We start from the raw sequence: 13,816 nt of genomic DNA on the forward strand, positions 1-13,816 counted from the left end.
AATAGGAGGCTTCAGTGGTCTTGATAATGTTCTACTTCTTAAACTCTATGGTAGTTTTAGTACTCTTTAGCTGTGTGTATACATTATATAAAATATGTATGATATTTCATGATGTTTAAAGAATTAAATCATTATGGGACAACCGTAACTTTAAAATGAGATCAATATTGAACGTAAAAACATTTTTACTAATTTGTGAAAGAATGCAGTCCCAGTTACAGCCAATAGGTGTGCTGGTGACCAGAGCTCAGTCAATTAGATACTTAGATACCTGTTTCCCAAACTTTGAATCTTGAGAAAGTGACTTTCAGAAAGAAATTAGACGGAACGTAGACGATCACTGCAGCAGCAGGCAAGGCTGTTCTTGGTGTAACTTTCACAGTGTTTGGCTGCCCAGCCTCAGGGCTCCTTTGTTTCCTGATGGTTTTCCAAGCTGGCGTTCCAGGCTCCCTTTGATTCTTCGGGTCTCCTATAGCTTTTTATTGAAGACTCCTCCTTCCTTCTCTCTTTATCCCTAAATTAAAAACAAATTTGGAAATAGAAATTTCCAAACTATTTTTAAAACTCTTCTAAATGAGGAGCTCTTGTGAATTTTGAGCCCATTTCGTGAAATGTGAAACAGCAGAACCTTAATTCGAAGAACATCAAGATAAGGGAAATGATAACAAATTTTTTTTATAATTGGTAGTTGGGATTGAAGAGTGGGTGATAAATACAGTCAACAATTCAGTTTCATTTGCGTTTAGGTATCTTTATAAGGGTTTTTTTTTTCCAGGTGAAATAAGCATTAAAAACAATCTAAATTAAAATGTGCTTAGAACTAGGCTTTCAAATCATTGTATCAAAATATCAAACCAATGTGCTAACAAATAAGCATATTCTATTACATTGTTCTCAATACAAAATATAATTTTTTATCATACTTGAATGAAATTAATTTTTAGGTCTGAGTAAAATCTTGTCCTTCCAAAATTCCTTTTTATAAATATTTGTGTTTGTAATTTATTAGTACAGTATTATATATAACTCATGAAAAGTTATAAAATTGCTGTAATTTATAAATATTATATGTGGTGGTTCATTGGGTTTTTAGGAATAGGAATATTTAGTTTTATTGTAAAGTTAGGTAATGGTTACAGCTGAAAAAGATATCTCACAAAGATACCTAGATCCAAATGAAAGTCAGTTGATCTAGACCAGTGTGTCTCAAAATGTGATTCTTTAGTCACCAGCATGCTTTTTTGAAGATCCCATCCGAGATCTACTGGAAAAAAAAAGAAAATTGAGGGTGTGGGGATAGGGCCATGGAATTTGCATTTTGAGCAAATAATAACAGCAAACATTTTATGGTGTTTACTGTGTCTCAGGAACTGTTCTAAGCACTATATGTTAACTCATTCTTCACTGCAACCCTGTCAGGTGTAGGTACTATTGTTATTATTCCCATTTGACAGAGAAGGAATTTGAGGTACCAGTGACTAGGAAACTCAAGATCACACAGCTAGCAAGCGTTAGGGCCAGGATTGTATGTGGAAAACGTACCAGGCATTTTCATCCCCACTGTTCCAGTCCAAGTCATTTGAAATTGGAAAAGCCTTATTCTAAAGTAATAGTAAAGCTGAGAGGGAGGGTGATGCATAGTGGTACTTTACAGTTCTCTCTATGGGCTTTAAGTCTTTGTCAGCCAGCACTGAGTAAAAGGTGTCCTAATGCTACTTCATGGATTGTGAAGCACGGCAATATTAAGTAGTATGTTCTTTAGCACATCATTAAAGTTATATTTATTTTTATGGGTTAATGGGCTTCAGTCAATCCAAGTAAAGTTTTTTATTTGATGTGCAGTAAAACCTAAGTAAAATCACATGTTTGTTAAAACTGAGATTTTGTGTTTTAATTAATTTGGGGGGTTGTCTTCAGGATTACTGGGGGGAAAATACCTGATTACAACACTTGCTTTTGGAAGTCTTTCTAAAATGTGTTAGCATACTTTTCTACCTTAGTAGATTGAACAAGATGTTGCAACGTTCTGAATATTCTCACTCCTGCGTCTTATATATTGAGCCCTAGAGTTATCTTATAAATTGAATTAAAAAAAAAAAAAAACTTAACCAGGTTTTGTTTCTTGGTTTCCTTTCTCCTAGAATGGTGGTTCTCAACTTGCTCTACGGACAAATCACCAGAGAGGCAGTTTTAAAAAGATATTGATATCTGGGTCTCATCCCCAGAGACTCTAATGTGCTAGGATTGAGAAACTACTATTCTAGAAGAAGGGTATATGGGGACATTTTCTTGGTTTCTTTTTTGTTGTTGTTCCAGTAAATTTTGATAGTACTGAAAAATATACTTGATCAGGAGTTACTAGAAAATAGATAAAATATTGTAGATAAATGCTCTATCAAATTTAAACATGTAACACCTACAATTTTTTTTTTTCCTTTCAGATTCATTACTAAACATGGGTGCATTTTTGGATAAACCCAAAACTGAGAAACATAATGCTCATGGTGCTGGGAATGGTTTACGTTATGGCCTGAGTAGTATGCAAGGATGGAGAGTGGAGATGGAAGATGCACACACAGCTGTCGTAGGTATTCCTCACGGCTTGGAAGACTGGTCGTTTTTTGCAGTTTATGATGGTCACGCTGGATCCAGAGTAGCAAATTACTGCTCAACACACTTATTAGAACACATCACTAATAATGAAGACTTTAGGGCAGCTGGAAAATCAGGATCTGCTCTTGAGCCTTCAGTGGAAAACGTCAAGAATGGTATCAGAACTGGCTTTTTGAAAATTGATGAATACATGCGTAACTTTTCAGATCTCAGAAATGGCATGGACAGGAGCGGTTCAACTGCAGTGGGAGTTATGATTTCACCTAAGCATATTTACTTCATCAACTGTGGTGATTCACGGGCTGTTCTGTATAGGAATGGACAAGTCTGCTTTTCTACCCAAGATCACAAACCTTGCAACCCAAGGGAGAAAGAGCGAATCCAAAATGCAGGAGGCAGCGTAATGATACAGCGTGTTAATGGTTCATTAGCAGTGTCTCGTGCTCTGGGGGACTATGATTACAAGTGTGTTGATGGCAAGGGCCCAACAGAACAACTTGTTTCTCCAGAGCCTGAGGTTTATGAAATTTTAAGAGCAGAAGAGGATGAATTTATCATCTTGGCTTGTGATGGGATCTGGGATGTTATGAGTAATGAGGAGCTCTGTGAATTTGTTAAATCTAGGCTTGAGGTATCTGATGACCTGGAAAATGTGTGCAATTGGGTAGTGGACACTTGTTTGCATAAGGTATGTAAGTCTTTTTTGTTATAATTAAAATGCCCTATTAATTTTGAAAAGACACGGTAAGTAAAATTAAGCAAACTTAGTTTTAAAGCTTTTAATATTTTCATTGGGGAAGACCTATATATTTAAAAATTATTTTCTTCACCAGAAATGAAAGCTTTTTTTTTTGGTTGCCGTCCTCATTTGTCTTAATCTTCTAATTTGCAAATTAAGTTTAATAAATTTGTGGCATTTGTTGTCATTTAAATAATTTATGGCTTTTTGTTGTGGCAGAGGCATCTATACACAGTTGTGACTTTTGATTAAAATTCTCAACATTGGCAGTAGCCGTCTTTTTTTTTTTTTTTTTTTTTTTTTGCTGGGATGGGGGGCCGCACTGTGCGGCTTGTGGGATCTCAGTTCACTGACCAGGAATTGAACCCAGGCCCCCGTAGTGAAAGCCCAGAATCCTAACCACTAGGCCACCAGGGAACTCCTGGCAATAGCTGTCTATGCAGCAGTTTCATAAAAAAACATGTACAGAGGGTATGATTCTATATTAGATATACAAAAGATCAAGAGCCACATAGTATTGGAAGATACACCAGAAGCCTAGACTAAGTAAAGTTTTGTAATTTAGTTCTGAGCCCACTAGCAGCTAAGACAAATACTGAAGTAAGAGTTGTATATTTCTTATTCTATAGTAAAAGAAGCTTTTTCCTAGCATAAAATCTAAAAGGAATTTACATGTGACTCTCTATAAATAATATATGACACGGTAGATAATATTTTTAGAGGAGATAATCAGAATTCTTTTCATACAGATGTTTTTATCATTACTGATTAAAAAACCAAAGACTAATATAAAGTGCAATCTTGTTAAGAATTCCTTTGGAACACAAAAGTTTAATTTACATTTGCAATATTTTATGAATCTTAACTTGATACAATAATAGGGAAGAAAGTACAAACTAACAGATAATTAGCAGTTTCCTTGGATGTCTTTAAAATGTTCAGTAGTTTCAACTGGGTTTTTGACAGCGTCTACATAGCAGTCAATTAAAATTTGAGTTATCTGGCCAGTGCCTAGAATATATAAGTATTCTGTGACTCGGAAAAGCTATCAAGACAAAACCAACCTTTGGTTATGTGATACAAAGGTTTTGCCTTACTTATTCTGTCTAGATTAGAGCCACTCTATTTCCTCACCATGTAAGATGCTGTGGAAGATACAGGCATAGCCAAAAAAAATTTCAAAGGATCTCTGAGTCTATGGAAATGCCCAGCTTTTGTTGAAGTATCTACTTCTTTTCCATAGAATGGGAAGAGACAACTTCAAAAAGAGAAAATGTAAGGGCTGGTGTTTCCAGCTTTTTTCTTTTTTTTTTTTTTTGTTTTTTTTTTGTTTTTCTCCTTTTTTGCGGTACACGGGCCTCTCACTGTTGTGGCCTCTCCCGTTGCGGAGCACAGGCTCCGGACGCACAGGCTCAGCGGCCACGGCTCACGGGCCCGGCCGCTGCACGGCATGTGGGATCCTCCCGGACCGGGGCACGAACCCGTGTCCCCTGCATCGGCAGGCGGACTCTCAACCACTGCGCCACCAGGGAAGCCCCTCCAGCTTTTTTCTGAAAGGATTTTCATGATGGTGTCTCTAGCTCTTCTGTTTTTTTGTTTATTTGTTTTTGTGTTGTATCCTTTTTGCTTCTCTAGATGAATTAAATACAGAAATATTGATAGTTGTCAGTGCTGGAATGGTAAGTGGTTCTAAAGATGTCTATCTCCTTGGACTCTATATGGAGAGAGTCTGACCTGCAGCTTTTTGAGACAAAAGCAAGCATATGTTTTTGCCTAACTAGGGAGTGAAAACAACATTTTCCCGATTATTAAAAAAAAAAAATTATTGAAAAGCAAGCCAGATAATACAGAATTTATATATTTTTTTAAATTTATATAATACAGAATATGTAAAGAAACACTCAAAAATTTTGCCACCCACCTAAGTAGGCTATCTTCGTAATTGCAGTGTTTATTTTTTCAGTTTTTTGCCTGCCTCTGAATGTGTATATTTTTATAAAAATGAGATCATTATATTTGTTGTTCTGTAGTCTGCTTTTTCATTCAACAATATATTGTAGAAAGATCTCCATGTCCGTATGTGTCTATCAAAATCATATTTCATGGTTGCATAGTAGAGTGTCATGTAGTTTTGAGGGAATAGCCAGAAATCTATTAGATCTGTAATTTGGAGTAAAGAAAGAAGTTTATATTGTAGATAAACTGCACTCTCCCTTCCATTGAAAGGATGTTAGTTTTCAGGAATTTTGACCCAACCCTTCTGAATGGGGTTTGAATGATTCTGGTGGTATATCTTCATTTGATAGGTTTCATCAGTTTAAATTGATTAATTTTTTTTGTTGATGGTGTTAAAAGATTCTAGGCAGAATCCCAGAATCTCAGAAATGATAAGGGGTTGGAACACAAGGGGTTGGAACACCAACCTCTTCATTTAATTTAGTTGATTGAAGTTGACCATCGTAGTTCCCTTTGAATGAAGTTGCATTTAAATTGAAATCAGTTTTGAGAAGCTTAGTTAGCTGTTTTGTGTTGAAACACAACAGACATATGAATTTTTTGAACTGCCACATGCTACTTATGGAATTAGATAAGCTTCTTATCCATTCCTGTTTTTCTGACTCCATAATTTTGTCATTCCACTTGTTTGTATTGTAAAACCAAGGGTTAGCAATATTATAAAACAATAGGATTAAAATAGAACATATGATTGCTTTGAATTTAGTCTGAAAGATTGAATTTAAATTTTAAAATCCATGGAAAGCAGGTAGGCCAGTGCTAGCCGTTAGCAATTGCTCAGTAGGTGTTAGCTGCATTTTTTTTTAATGGTGGAATAAATTTATTTTAAAAAAAAAATTTAATTTTTTATTGGAGAATAGTTGATTTACAGTGTTGTTAGTTTCTACTGTACAGCAAAGTGAATCAGTTATACATATATATATCTCCACTCTTTTTTAGATTCTTTTCCCATATAGATCATTATAAAGTATTAAGAAGAGTTCCCTGTGCTATACAGTAGGTCCTTATTAGTTATCTATTTTATATATAATAGTGTATATATGTCAGTCCCAATCTCCCAATTTATCCCTCCACTCCACCTTTCTCCCTTGGTAACCGTAAGTTTGTTTTCTACATCTGGGACTCAATTTCTGTTTTGTAAATAGGTTCATTTGTACCATTTATTAAGATACCACATATAAGTGCTATCATATGATATCTGTCTTTCTCTGTCTGACTCACTTCACTTAGTATGAAAATCTCTAGGTCCAGGTGTTAGCTGCTTTAAGAGAAAAGATAGAGTAGATCAGGTTTTTAAGTAGGTTTTTTAAAGATATTTTCCTGATAATAGATTTAAATTAAGTGTTGGGAATTCCCTGGCGGTCCAGTGGTTATGACTTGGCACTTTAACTGCCAGGCCCTGGTTCGATCCCTGGTCAGGGAACTAAGATCACACAAGCTGCATGGCGCAACCAAGAAATAAATAAATAAAATAAAATAAAAAATAAATAAATGAATTAAGTGTTAAAAATTTTCTAGCACTTCTAACGTTTGTCATTCCCTAATAGTTTACAGGGACTTTTATATGTTAACTCATGAACTCTTGGGAGATTATAACCATCAAAATCACAATAGTATCAAAAAATTGCTTTTTATGAGCCAAATGCAGTATACTCTAAGCACTTTACACATATTTTAATTTATTTTTTCACAACAACCATAAAAGGTAGCTAGCATTATTATTGTTAAGGATAATTTTTCAGAGTTGCTATTTAGCAACATGAAGCTACAAGTGTTGGATGACTCTGGTCAGGTATTACCCTATTTAGATGATTAACTCTAGGGAAGAATGGTTCCTAAGAAAGCAGCTTTCCCATTTTACTGCCAGGGCTGCTAGCATTCGTGGTGTTTGTGCTAACTAATTTCAGGTCACATAGAATATGTGACAGCTGTTTGCATAGCCTTTCATAACTTACAGATCACACTCGTTTTATTTATCCTCATAGTAACCTTCTCAGGTGAAAAAAAATTAAAATTTTAATTTCCAGTTTGCAAGTAAGGAAATGGAGGTTTGTCATTAAAAGACTTTAAGAAAAATAAAGAAAAGGAAGAAAGAAAAGCTGTAAGTCAGATATTTGGTGAGTTTTGAAGCAGAGTCTAGAATCCAAGTTATCTGACTTAAGTTTTGTATATATGTCGCCAAACTTTCCCAGAGGATTTGATGAAAAATTTTTTCCTAAGGGAAACATTAAGACTTTCCTTTTCTTTTTTCAATAATTACAAGATTAAAAAATTTTTAAACAAATGCAGTGATGTTTGAAGTAAAGTTATTAATCTTTATGTCCCTCCTTGTCAGTCTCATTCCCCTTAGGTAACCACTGTTTACAGTTTGCTATGTATCCTTCCAAATAATTCTCTGTGTTTATTCATACAAATAGAAGTATAAAAACAAGGTTTTCTTTCCTTTTTAAAAAAATTTTTTTATATTTTATTTATTTTTTTATTCAGCAGGTCCTTATTAGTCATCAGTTTTATACACATCAGTGTATACATGTCAATCCCAATCGCCCAATTCATCACACCACCACCCCCACTCCCCCGCCGTTTTCCCCCCTTGGTGTCCATTCGTTTGTTCTCTACATCTGTGTCTCAATTTCTGCCCTGCAAACCGGTACATCTGTACCAATTTTCTAGGTTCCACATATATGCGTTAATATATGATATTTGTTTTTCTCTTTCTTACTTACTTCACTCTGTATGACAGTCTCTAGATCCATCCACATCTCAACAAATGACCCAATTTCATTCCTTTTTGTGGCTGAGTAATATTCCATTGTATATATGTACCACATCTGCTTTATCCATTCGTCTGTTGATGGGCATTTAGGTTGCTTCCATGACCTGGCTATTGTAAATAGAGCTGCAGTGAACACTGGGGTGCCTGTGTCTTTTTGAATTATGGTTTTCTCTGGTTATATGCCCAGTAGTGGGATTGCTGGGTCATATGGTAGTTCTTTTTTTAGTTTTTTAAGGAACCTCCATACTGTTCTCCATAGTAACTGTATCAATTTACATTCCCACCAACAGTGCAAGAGGGTTCCCTTTTCTCCACACCCTCTCCAGTATTTGTTGTTTGTAGATTTTCTGATGATGCCCATTCTACCTAGTGTGAGGTGATACCTCACTGTAGTTTTGATTTGCATTTCTCTAATAATTAGTGACGTTGAGCAGCTTTTCATGTGCTTCTTGGCCATCTGTATGTCTTCTTTGGAGAAATGTCTATTTAGGTCTTCTGCTCACTTTTGGATTGAGTTGTTTGTTTTTTTTAATATTGAGTTGCATGACCTATTTATATATTTTGGAGGTTAATCCTTTGTCCATTGATTTGTTTGCAAATACTTTGTTCCATTCTGAGGGTTGTCTTTTCGTCTCGTTTATGGTTTCCTTTGCTGTGAGAGAGCTTTGAAGTTTCATTAGGTCCCATTTGTTTATTTTTGTTTTTATTTCCATTACTCTAGGAGGTGGATCAAAAGAGATCTTGCTGTGATTTATGTCAAAGAGTGTTCTTCCTATGTTTTCCTCTCAGAGTTTTATAGTGTCCGGTCTTATATTTAGGTCTTTAATCCATTTTGAGTTTATTTTTGTGTATGGTGTTAGGGAGTGTTCTAATTTCATTCCTTTACATTTAGCTGTCCAGTTTTCCCAGCACCACTTATTGAAGAGACTGTCTTTTCTCCATTGTATAACCTTGCCTCCTTTGTCATAGATTAGTTGACCATAGGTGTGTGGGTTTATCTCTGGGCTTTCTGTCTTGTTCCATTGATCTGTGTTTCTATTTTTGTGCCAGTACCATATTGTCTTGATTACTGTAGCTTTGTAGTATAGTCTGAAGTCAGGGAGTCTGATTCCTCCAGCTCCGTTTTTTTCCCTCAGACTGCTTTGGCTATTCAGGGTCTTTTGTGTCTCCATATAAATTTTAAGATTTTTTGTTCTAGTTCCATAAAAAATGCCATTGGGGGCTTCCCTGGTGGCGCAGTGGTTGAGAGTCCGCCTGCCGATGCAGGGGACACGGGTTCGTGCCCCGGTCTGGGAGGATCCCACATGCCGCGGAGCGGCTGGGCCCGTGAGCCATGGCCGCTGAGCCTGCGCGTCCGGAGCCTGTCCTCCGCAACGGGAGAGGCCACAACAGTGAGAGGCCCGCGTAACGCATAAAAAAAAAAAAAAAAAAAAAAAAAAAAATGCCATTGGGGCTTCCCTGGTGGTGCAGTGGTTGAGAGTCCGCCTGCCAATGCAGGGAACACAGGTTCATGCCCCGGTCTGGGAAGATCCCACATACCGCGGAGTGGCTGGGCCCGTGAGCCATGGCCCCTGAGCCTGTGTGTCTGGAGCCTGTGCTCCGCAACGGGAGAGGCCACAACAGTGAGAGGCCCGCGTACTGAAAAAAAAAAAAAATACTGTTGGTAATTTGATAGGGATTGCATTGAATCTGTAGATTGCTTTGGGTAGTATAGTCATTATCACAATATTGATTCTTCCAATCCAAGAACATGGTATATCTCTCCATCTGTTGGTATCATCTTTAATTTCTTTCATCAGTGTCTTATAGTTTTCTGCATACAGGTCTTTTGTCTCCCTAGGTAGGTTTATTCCTAGGTATTTTATTCTTTTTGTTGCAGTGGTAAATGGGAGTGTTTCCTTAATTTCTCTTTCAGATTTTTCATCATTAGTGTATAGGAATGCAAGATATTTCTGTGCATTAATTTTGTATCCTGCAACGTTACCAAATTCATTGATTAGTAGTTTTTTGGTGGCATCTTTAGGATTCTCTACGTATAGTGTCATGTCATCTGCGAACAGTGACTGTTTTACTTCTTCTTTTCCAATTTGTATTCCTTTTATTTCCTTTTCTTCTCTGATTGCCGTGGCCAGGACTTCCAAAACTATGTTGAATAATAGTGGTGAGAGTGGACATCCTTGTTTTGTTCCTGATCTTAGAGGAAATGCTTTCAGTTTTTCACCATTGAGAATGATGTTTGCTGTGGGTTTGTCATATATGGCATCTATTTTGTTGAGGTAGGTTCCTTCTATGCCCACTTTCTGGGGAGTTTTTATCATAAGTGGGTGTTGAATTTTGTCAAAAGCTTTTTCTCCATCTATTGAGAATATGGTTATTCTCCATCTATTGAGAATATGGTTATTCTCCATCTATTGAGAATATGGTTATTCTTCTTCAGTTTATTAATATGGTGTATCACATTGATTGATTTGAGTATATTGAAGAATCCTTGCATCCCTGGGATAAATCCCACTTGATCATGGTGTATGATGCTTTCATTGTGTTGTTGGATTCTGTTTGCTAGTATTTTGTTGAGGATTTTTGCATCTATATTCATCAGTGATATCGGTCTGTAATTTTCTTTTTTTATAGTATCTTTGTCTGGTTTTGGTATCAGGATGATGGTGGCCTCATAGAATGAGTTTGGGAGTGTCCCTTCCTCTGCAGTTTTTTGGAAGAGTTTGAGAAGGATGGGTGTTAGCTCTTCTCTAAATGTTTGATAGAATTCACCTGTGAAGCCACCCAGTCTTGGACTTTTGTTTGTTGAAAGATTTTTAATCACAGTTTCAATTTCATTACTTGTGATTGGTCTGTTCATTCATATTTTCTATTTCTTCCTGGTTCAGTTTTGGAAGGTTATACGTTTGTAAGAATTTGTCCATTTTTTCCAGGTTGTCCATTTTACTGGCATAGAGTTGCTTGTAGTAGTCTCTTAGGATGCTTTGTATTTCTGTGGTGTCTGTTGTAGCTTCTCCTTTTTTATTTCTAATTTTATTGATTTGAGTCCTCTCCCTCTTTTTCTTGATGAGTCTGGCTAATGGTTTATCAATTTGTTTATCTTTTCCAAGAACCAGCTTTTAGTTTTATTGATCTTTGCTATTATTTTTTTTGTTTCTATTTCATTTATTTCTGCTCTGATCTTTATGATTTCTTTCCTTCTGCTAACTTTGGGTTTTGTTTGTTCTTTCTCTAGTTCCTTTAGATGTAAGGTTAGATTGTTTATTTGAGATTTGTCTTGTTTCTTGATGTAAGCTTGTATAGCTATAAACTTCCCTCTTAGAACTGCTTTTGCTGCTTCCCATAGGTTTTGGATTGTCTTGTATTCATTGTCATTTGTCTCTAGGTATTTTTTGATTTCCTCTGTGATTTCTTCCGTGATCTCTTGGTTACTTAGTAACGTATTGTTTAGCCTCCATGTGTTTGTGTTTTTTACATTTTTTCCCCTGTATTTCATTTCTAATATCATAGCGTTGTGGTCGGAAAAGATGCTTGATATGATTTCAGTTTTCTTAAATTTACTGAGGCTTGATTTGTGACCCAAGATGTGATCTATCCTGGAGAATGTTCTGTGCACACTTGAGAAGAAAGTGTAATCTGCTGTTTTTGGATGGAATGTCCTATAAATATCAATTAAATCTATCTGGTCTATTGTGTCATTTAAAGCTTCTGTTTCCTTATTTATTTTCATTTTGGATCATCTGTCCATTGGTGTAAGTGAGGTGTTAAAGTCCCCCGCTATTATTGTGTTACTGTCGATTTCCCGTTTTATAGCTGTTAGCAGTTGCCTTATGTATTGACTTGCTCCTGTGTTGGGTGCATATATAATTGTTATATCTTCTTCTTGGATTGATCCCTTGATCATTATGTAGTATCCTTCCTTGTCTCTTGTAACATTCTTTATTTTAAAGTCTGTTTTATCTGATATGATTATTGCTGCTCCAGCTTTCTTTTGATTTCCATTTGCATGGAATATCTTTCTCCATCCCCTCAGTCTGAAGTGGGTCTCTTGTAGACAGCATATATATGGGTCTTGTTTTTGTATCCATTCAGCAAGCCTGTATCTTTTGGTTGGAGCACTTAATCCATTCACGTTTAAGGTAATTATCGATACGTATGTTCCTATGACCATTTTCTTAATTGTTTTGGGTTTGTTTTTGTAGGTCCTTTTCTTCTCTTGTGTTTCCCACTTAGAGAAGTTCCTTTAGCATTTGCTGTAGAGCTGGTTTGGTGGTGCTGAATTCTCTTAGCTTTTGCTTGTCTGTAAAGCTTTTGATTTCTCCATCAAATCTGAATGAGATCCTTGCCAAGTAGATAATCTTGGTTATAGGTTCTTCACTTTCATCTAAGTATACCATGCCACTCCCTTCTGGCTTGTAGAGTTTCTGCTGAGAAATCAGCTGTTACCCTAATGGGAGTTCCCTTGTATGTTATTTGTTGTTTTTCCCTTGCTGCTTTCAGTAATTTTTTTTGCCTTTAATTTTTGCCAGTTTGATTACTATGTGTCTCAGCATGTTTCTCCTTGGATTTATCCTGTATGGGACTCTCTGCGTTTTGTGGACTTGGGTGGCTATTTCCTTTCCCATGTTAGGGAAGTTTTCGATTATAATCTCTTCAAATATTTTCTCTGGTCCTTTCTCTCTCTCTTCTCCTTCTGGGACCCCTATAATGCAAATGTTGTTGCGTTTAATGTTGTCCCAGAGGTCTCTTATGCTGTCTTCATTTCTTTTCATTCTTTTTTCTTTATTCTGTTCCGCAGCAGTGAATTCCACCATTCTGTCTTCCAGGTCACTTACCCGTTCTTCTGCCTCAGTTATTCGGCTATTGATTCCTTCTAGTGTAGTTTTCATTTCAGTTATTGTATTCATCTCTGTTTGTGTGTTCTTTAATTCTTCTAGGTCTTTGTTAAACATTTCTTGCATCTTCTCAATCTTTACCTCCATACTTTTTCTGAGGTCCTGGATCATCTTCACTATCATTCTGAATTCTTTTTCTGGAAGGTGGCCTATCTCCACTTCATTTAGTTATTTTTCTGGGGTTTTATCTTGTTCCTTCATCTGGTACATAGCCCTCTGCCTTTTCATCTTGTCTATCTTTCTGTGAATGTGGTTTTTGTTCCACATGCTGCAGGATTGTAGTTCTTCTTGCTTCTGCTGTCTGTCCTCTGGTGGATGAGGCTATCTAAGAGGCTTGTACATGTTTCCTGATGGGAGGGACTGGTGGTGGGTAGAGCTGACTGTTGCTCTGGTGGGCAGAGCTCAGTAAAACTTCCATCTGTTTGACTGCTGTTGGGTGGAACTGGGTTGCCTCCATGTTGGTTGTTTGGCTGGAGGCAACCCAACACTGGAGCCTACCTGGGCTCTTTGGTGGGGCTAATGACTGACTCTGGGAGGGCTCACATCCAGGAGTACTTCCCAGAACTTCTGCTGGCAGTGTCCTTGTCCCTACAGTGAGCCACAGCCACCCCCGCCTCTGCAGGAGACCTGCCAACACTAGCAGGTAGGTCTGGTTCAGTCTCCCCTGGGGTCACTGCTCCTTCCACTGGGTCTCGATGCACAAACTACTTTGTGTGTGCCCTCCAAGAGTGGAGTTTCTATTTCCCCCAGTCCTGTTGATGTCCTGCAGTCAAATCCCAC

At 36.9% G+C, this 13,816-nt stretch overlaps 1 protein-coding gene across 5 annotated transcripts in view; it reads left to right on the forward strand.

The window, feature by feature from the left end:
- Window positions 1-13,816, forward strand: part of PPM1B (protein phosphatase, Mg2+/Mn2+ dependent 1B) — an 82,951-nt gene that overhangs the window by 45,424 nt on the left and 23,711 nt on the right. For 3 of the 5 annotated variants that reach the window (XM_032652305.1, XM_032652304.1, XM_032652303.1), the window contains one exon: window positions 2,442-3,301. The exons of 1 other annotated variant lie outside the window; for it this stretch is intronic. In XM_032652305.1, coding sequence (XP_032508196.1) covers window positions 2,456-3,301 — 846 coding nt within the window. In that variant the 5' untranslated portion in view covers window positions 2,442-2,455. The remainder of the gene's footprint in view (window positions 1-2,441; window positions 3,302-13,816) is intronic. One more of the 5 variants, XM_032652307.1, reaches the window with a different exon arrangement.

This window comes from Phocoena sinus, chromosome 13 (assembly GCF_008692025.1).
Source record: "Phocoena sinus isolate mPhoSin1 chromosome 13, mPhoSin1.pri, whole genome shotgun sequence".
Classification (NCBI taxonomy): domain Eukaryota; kingdom Metazoa; phylum Chordata; class Mammalia; order Artiodactyla; family Phocoenidae; genus Phocoena; species Phocoena sinus.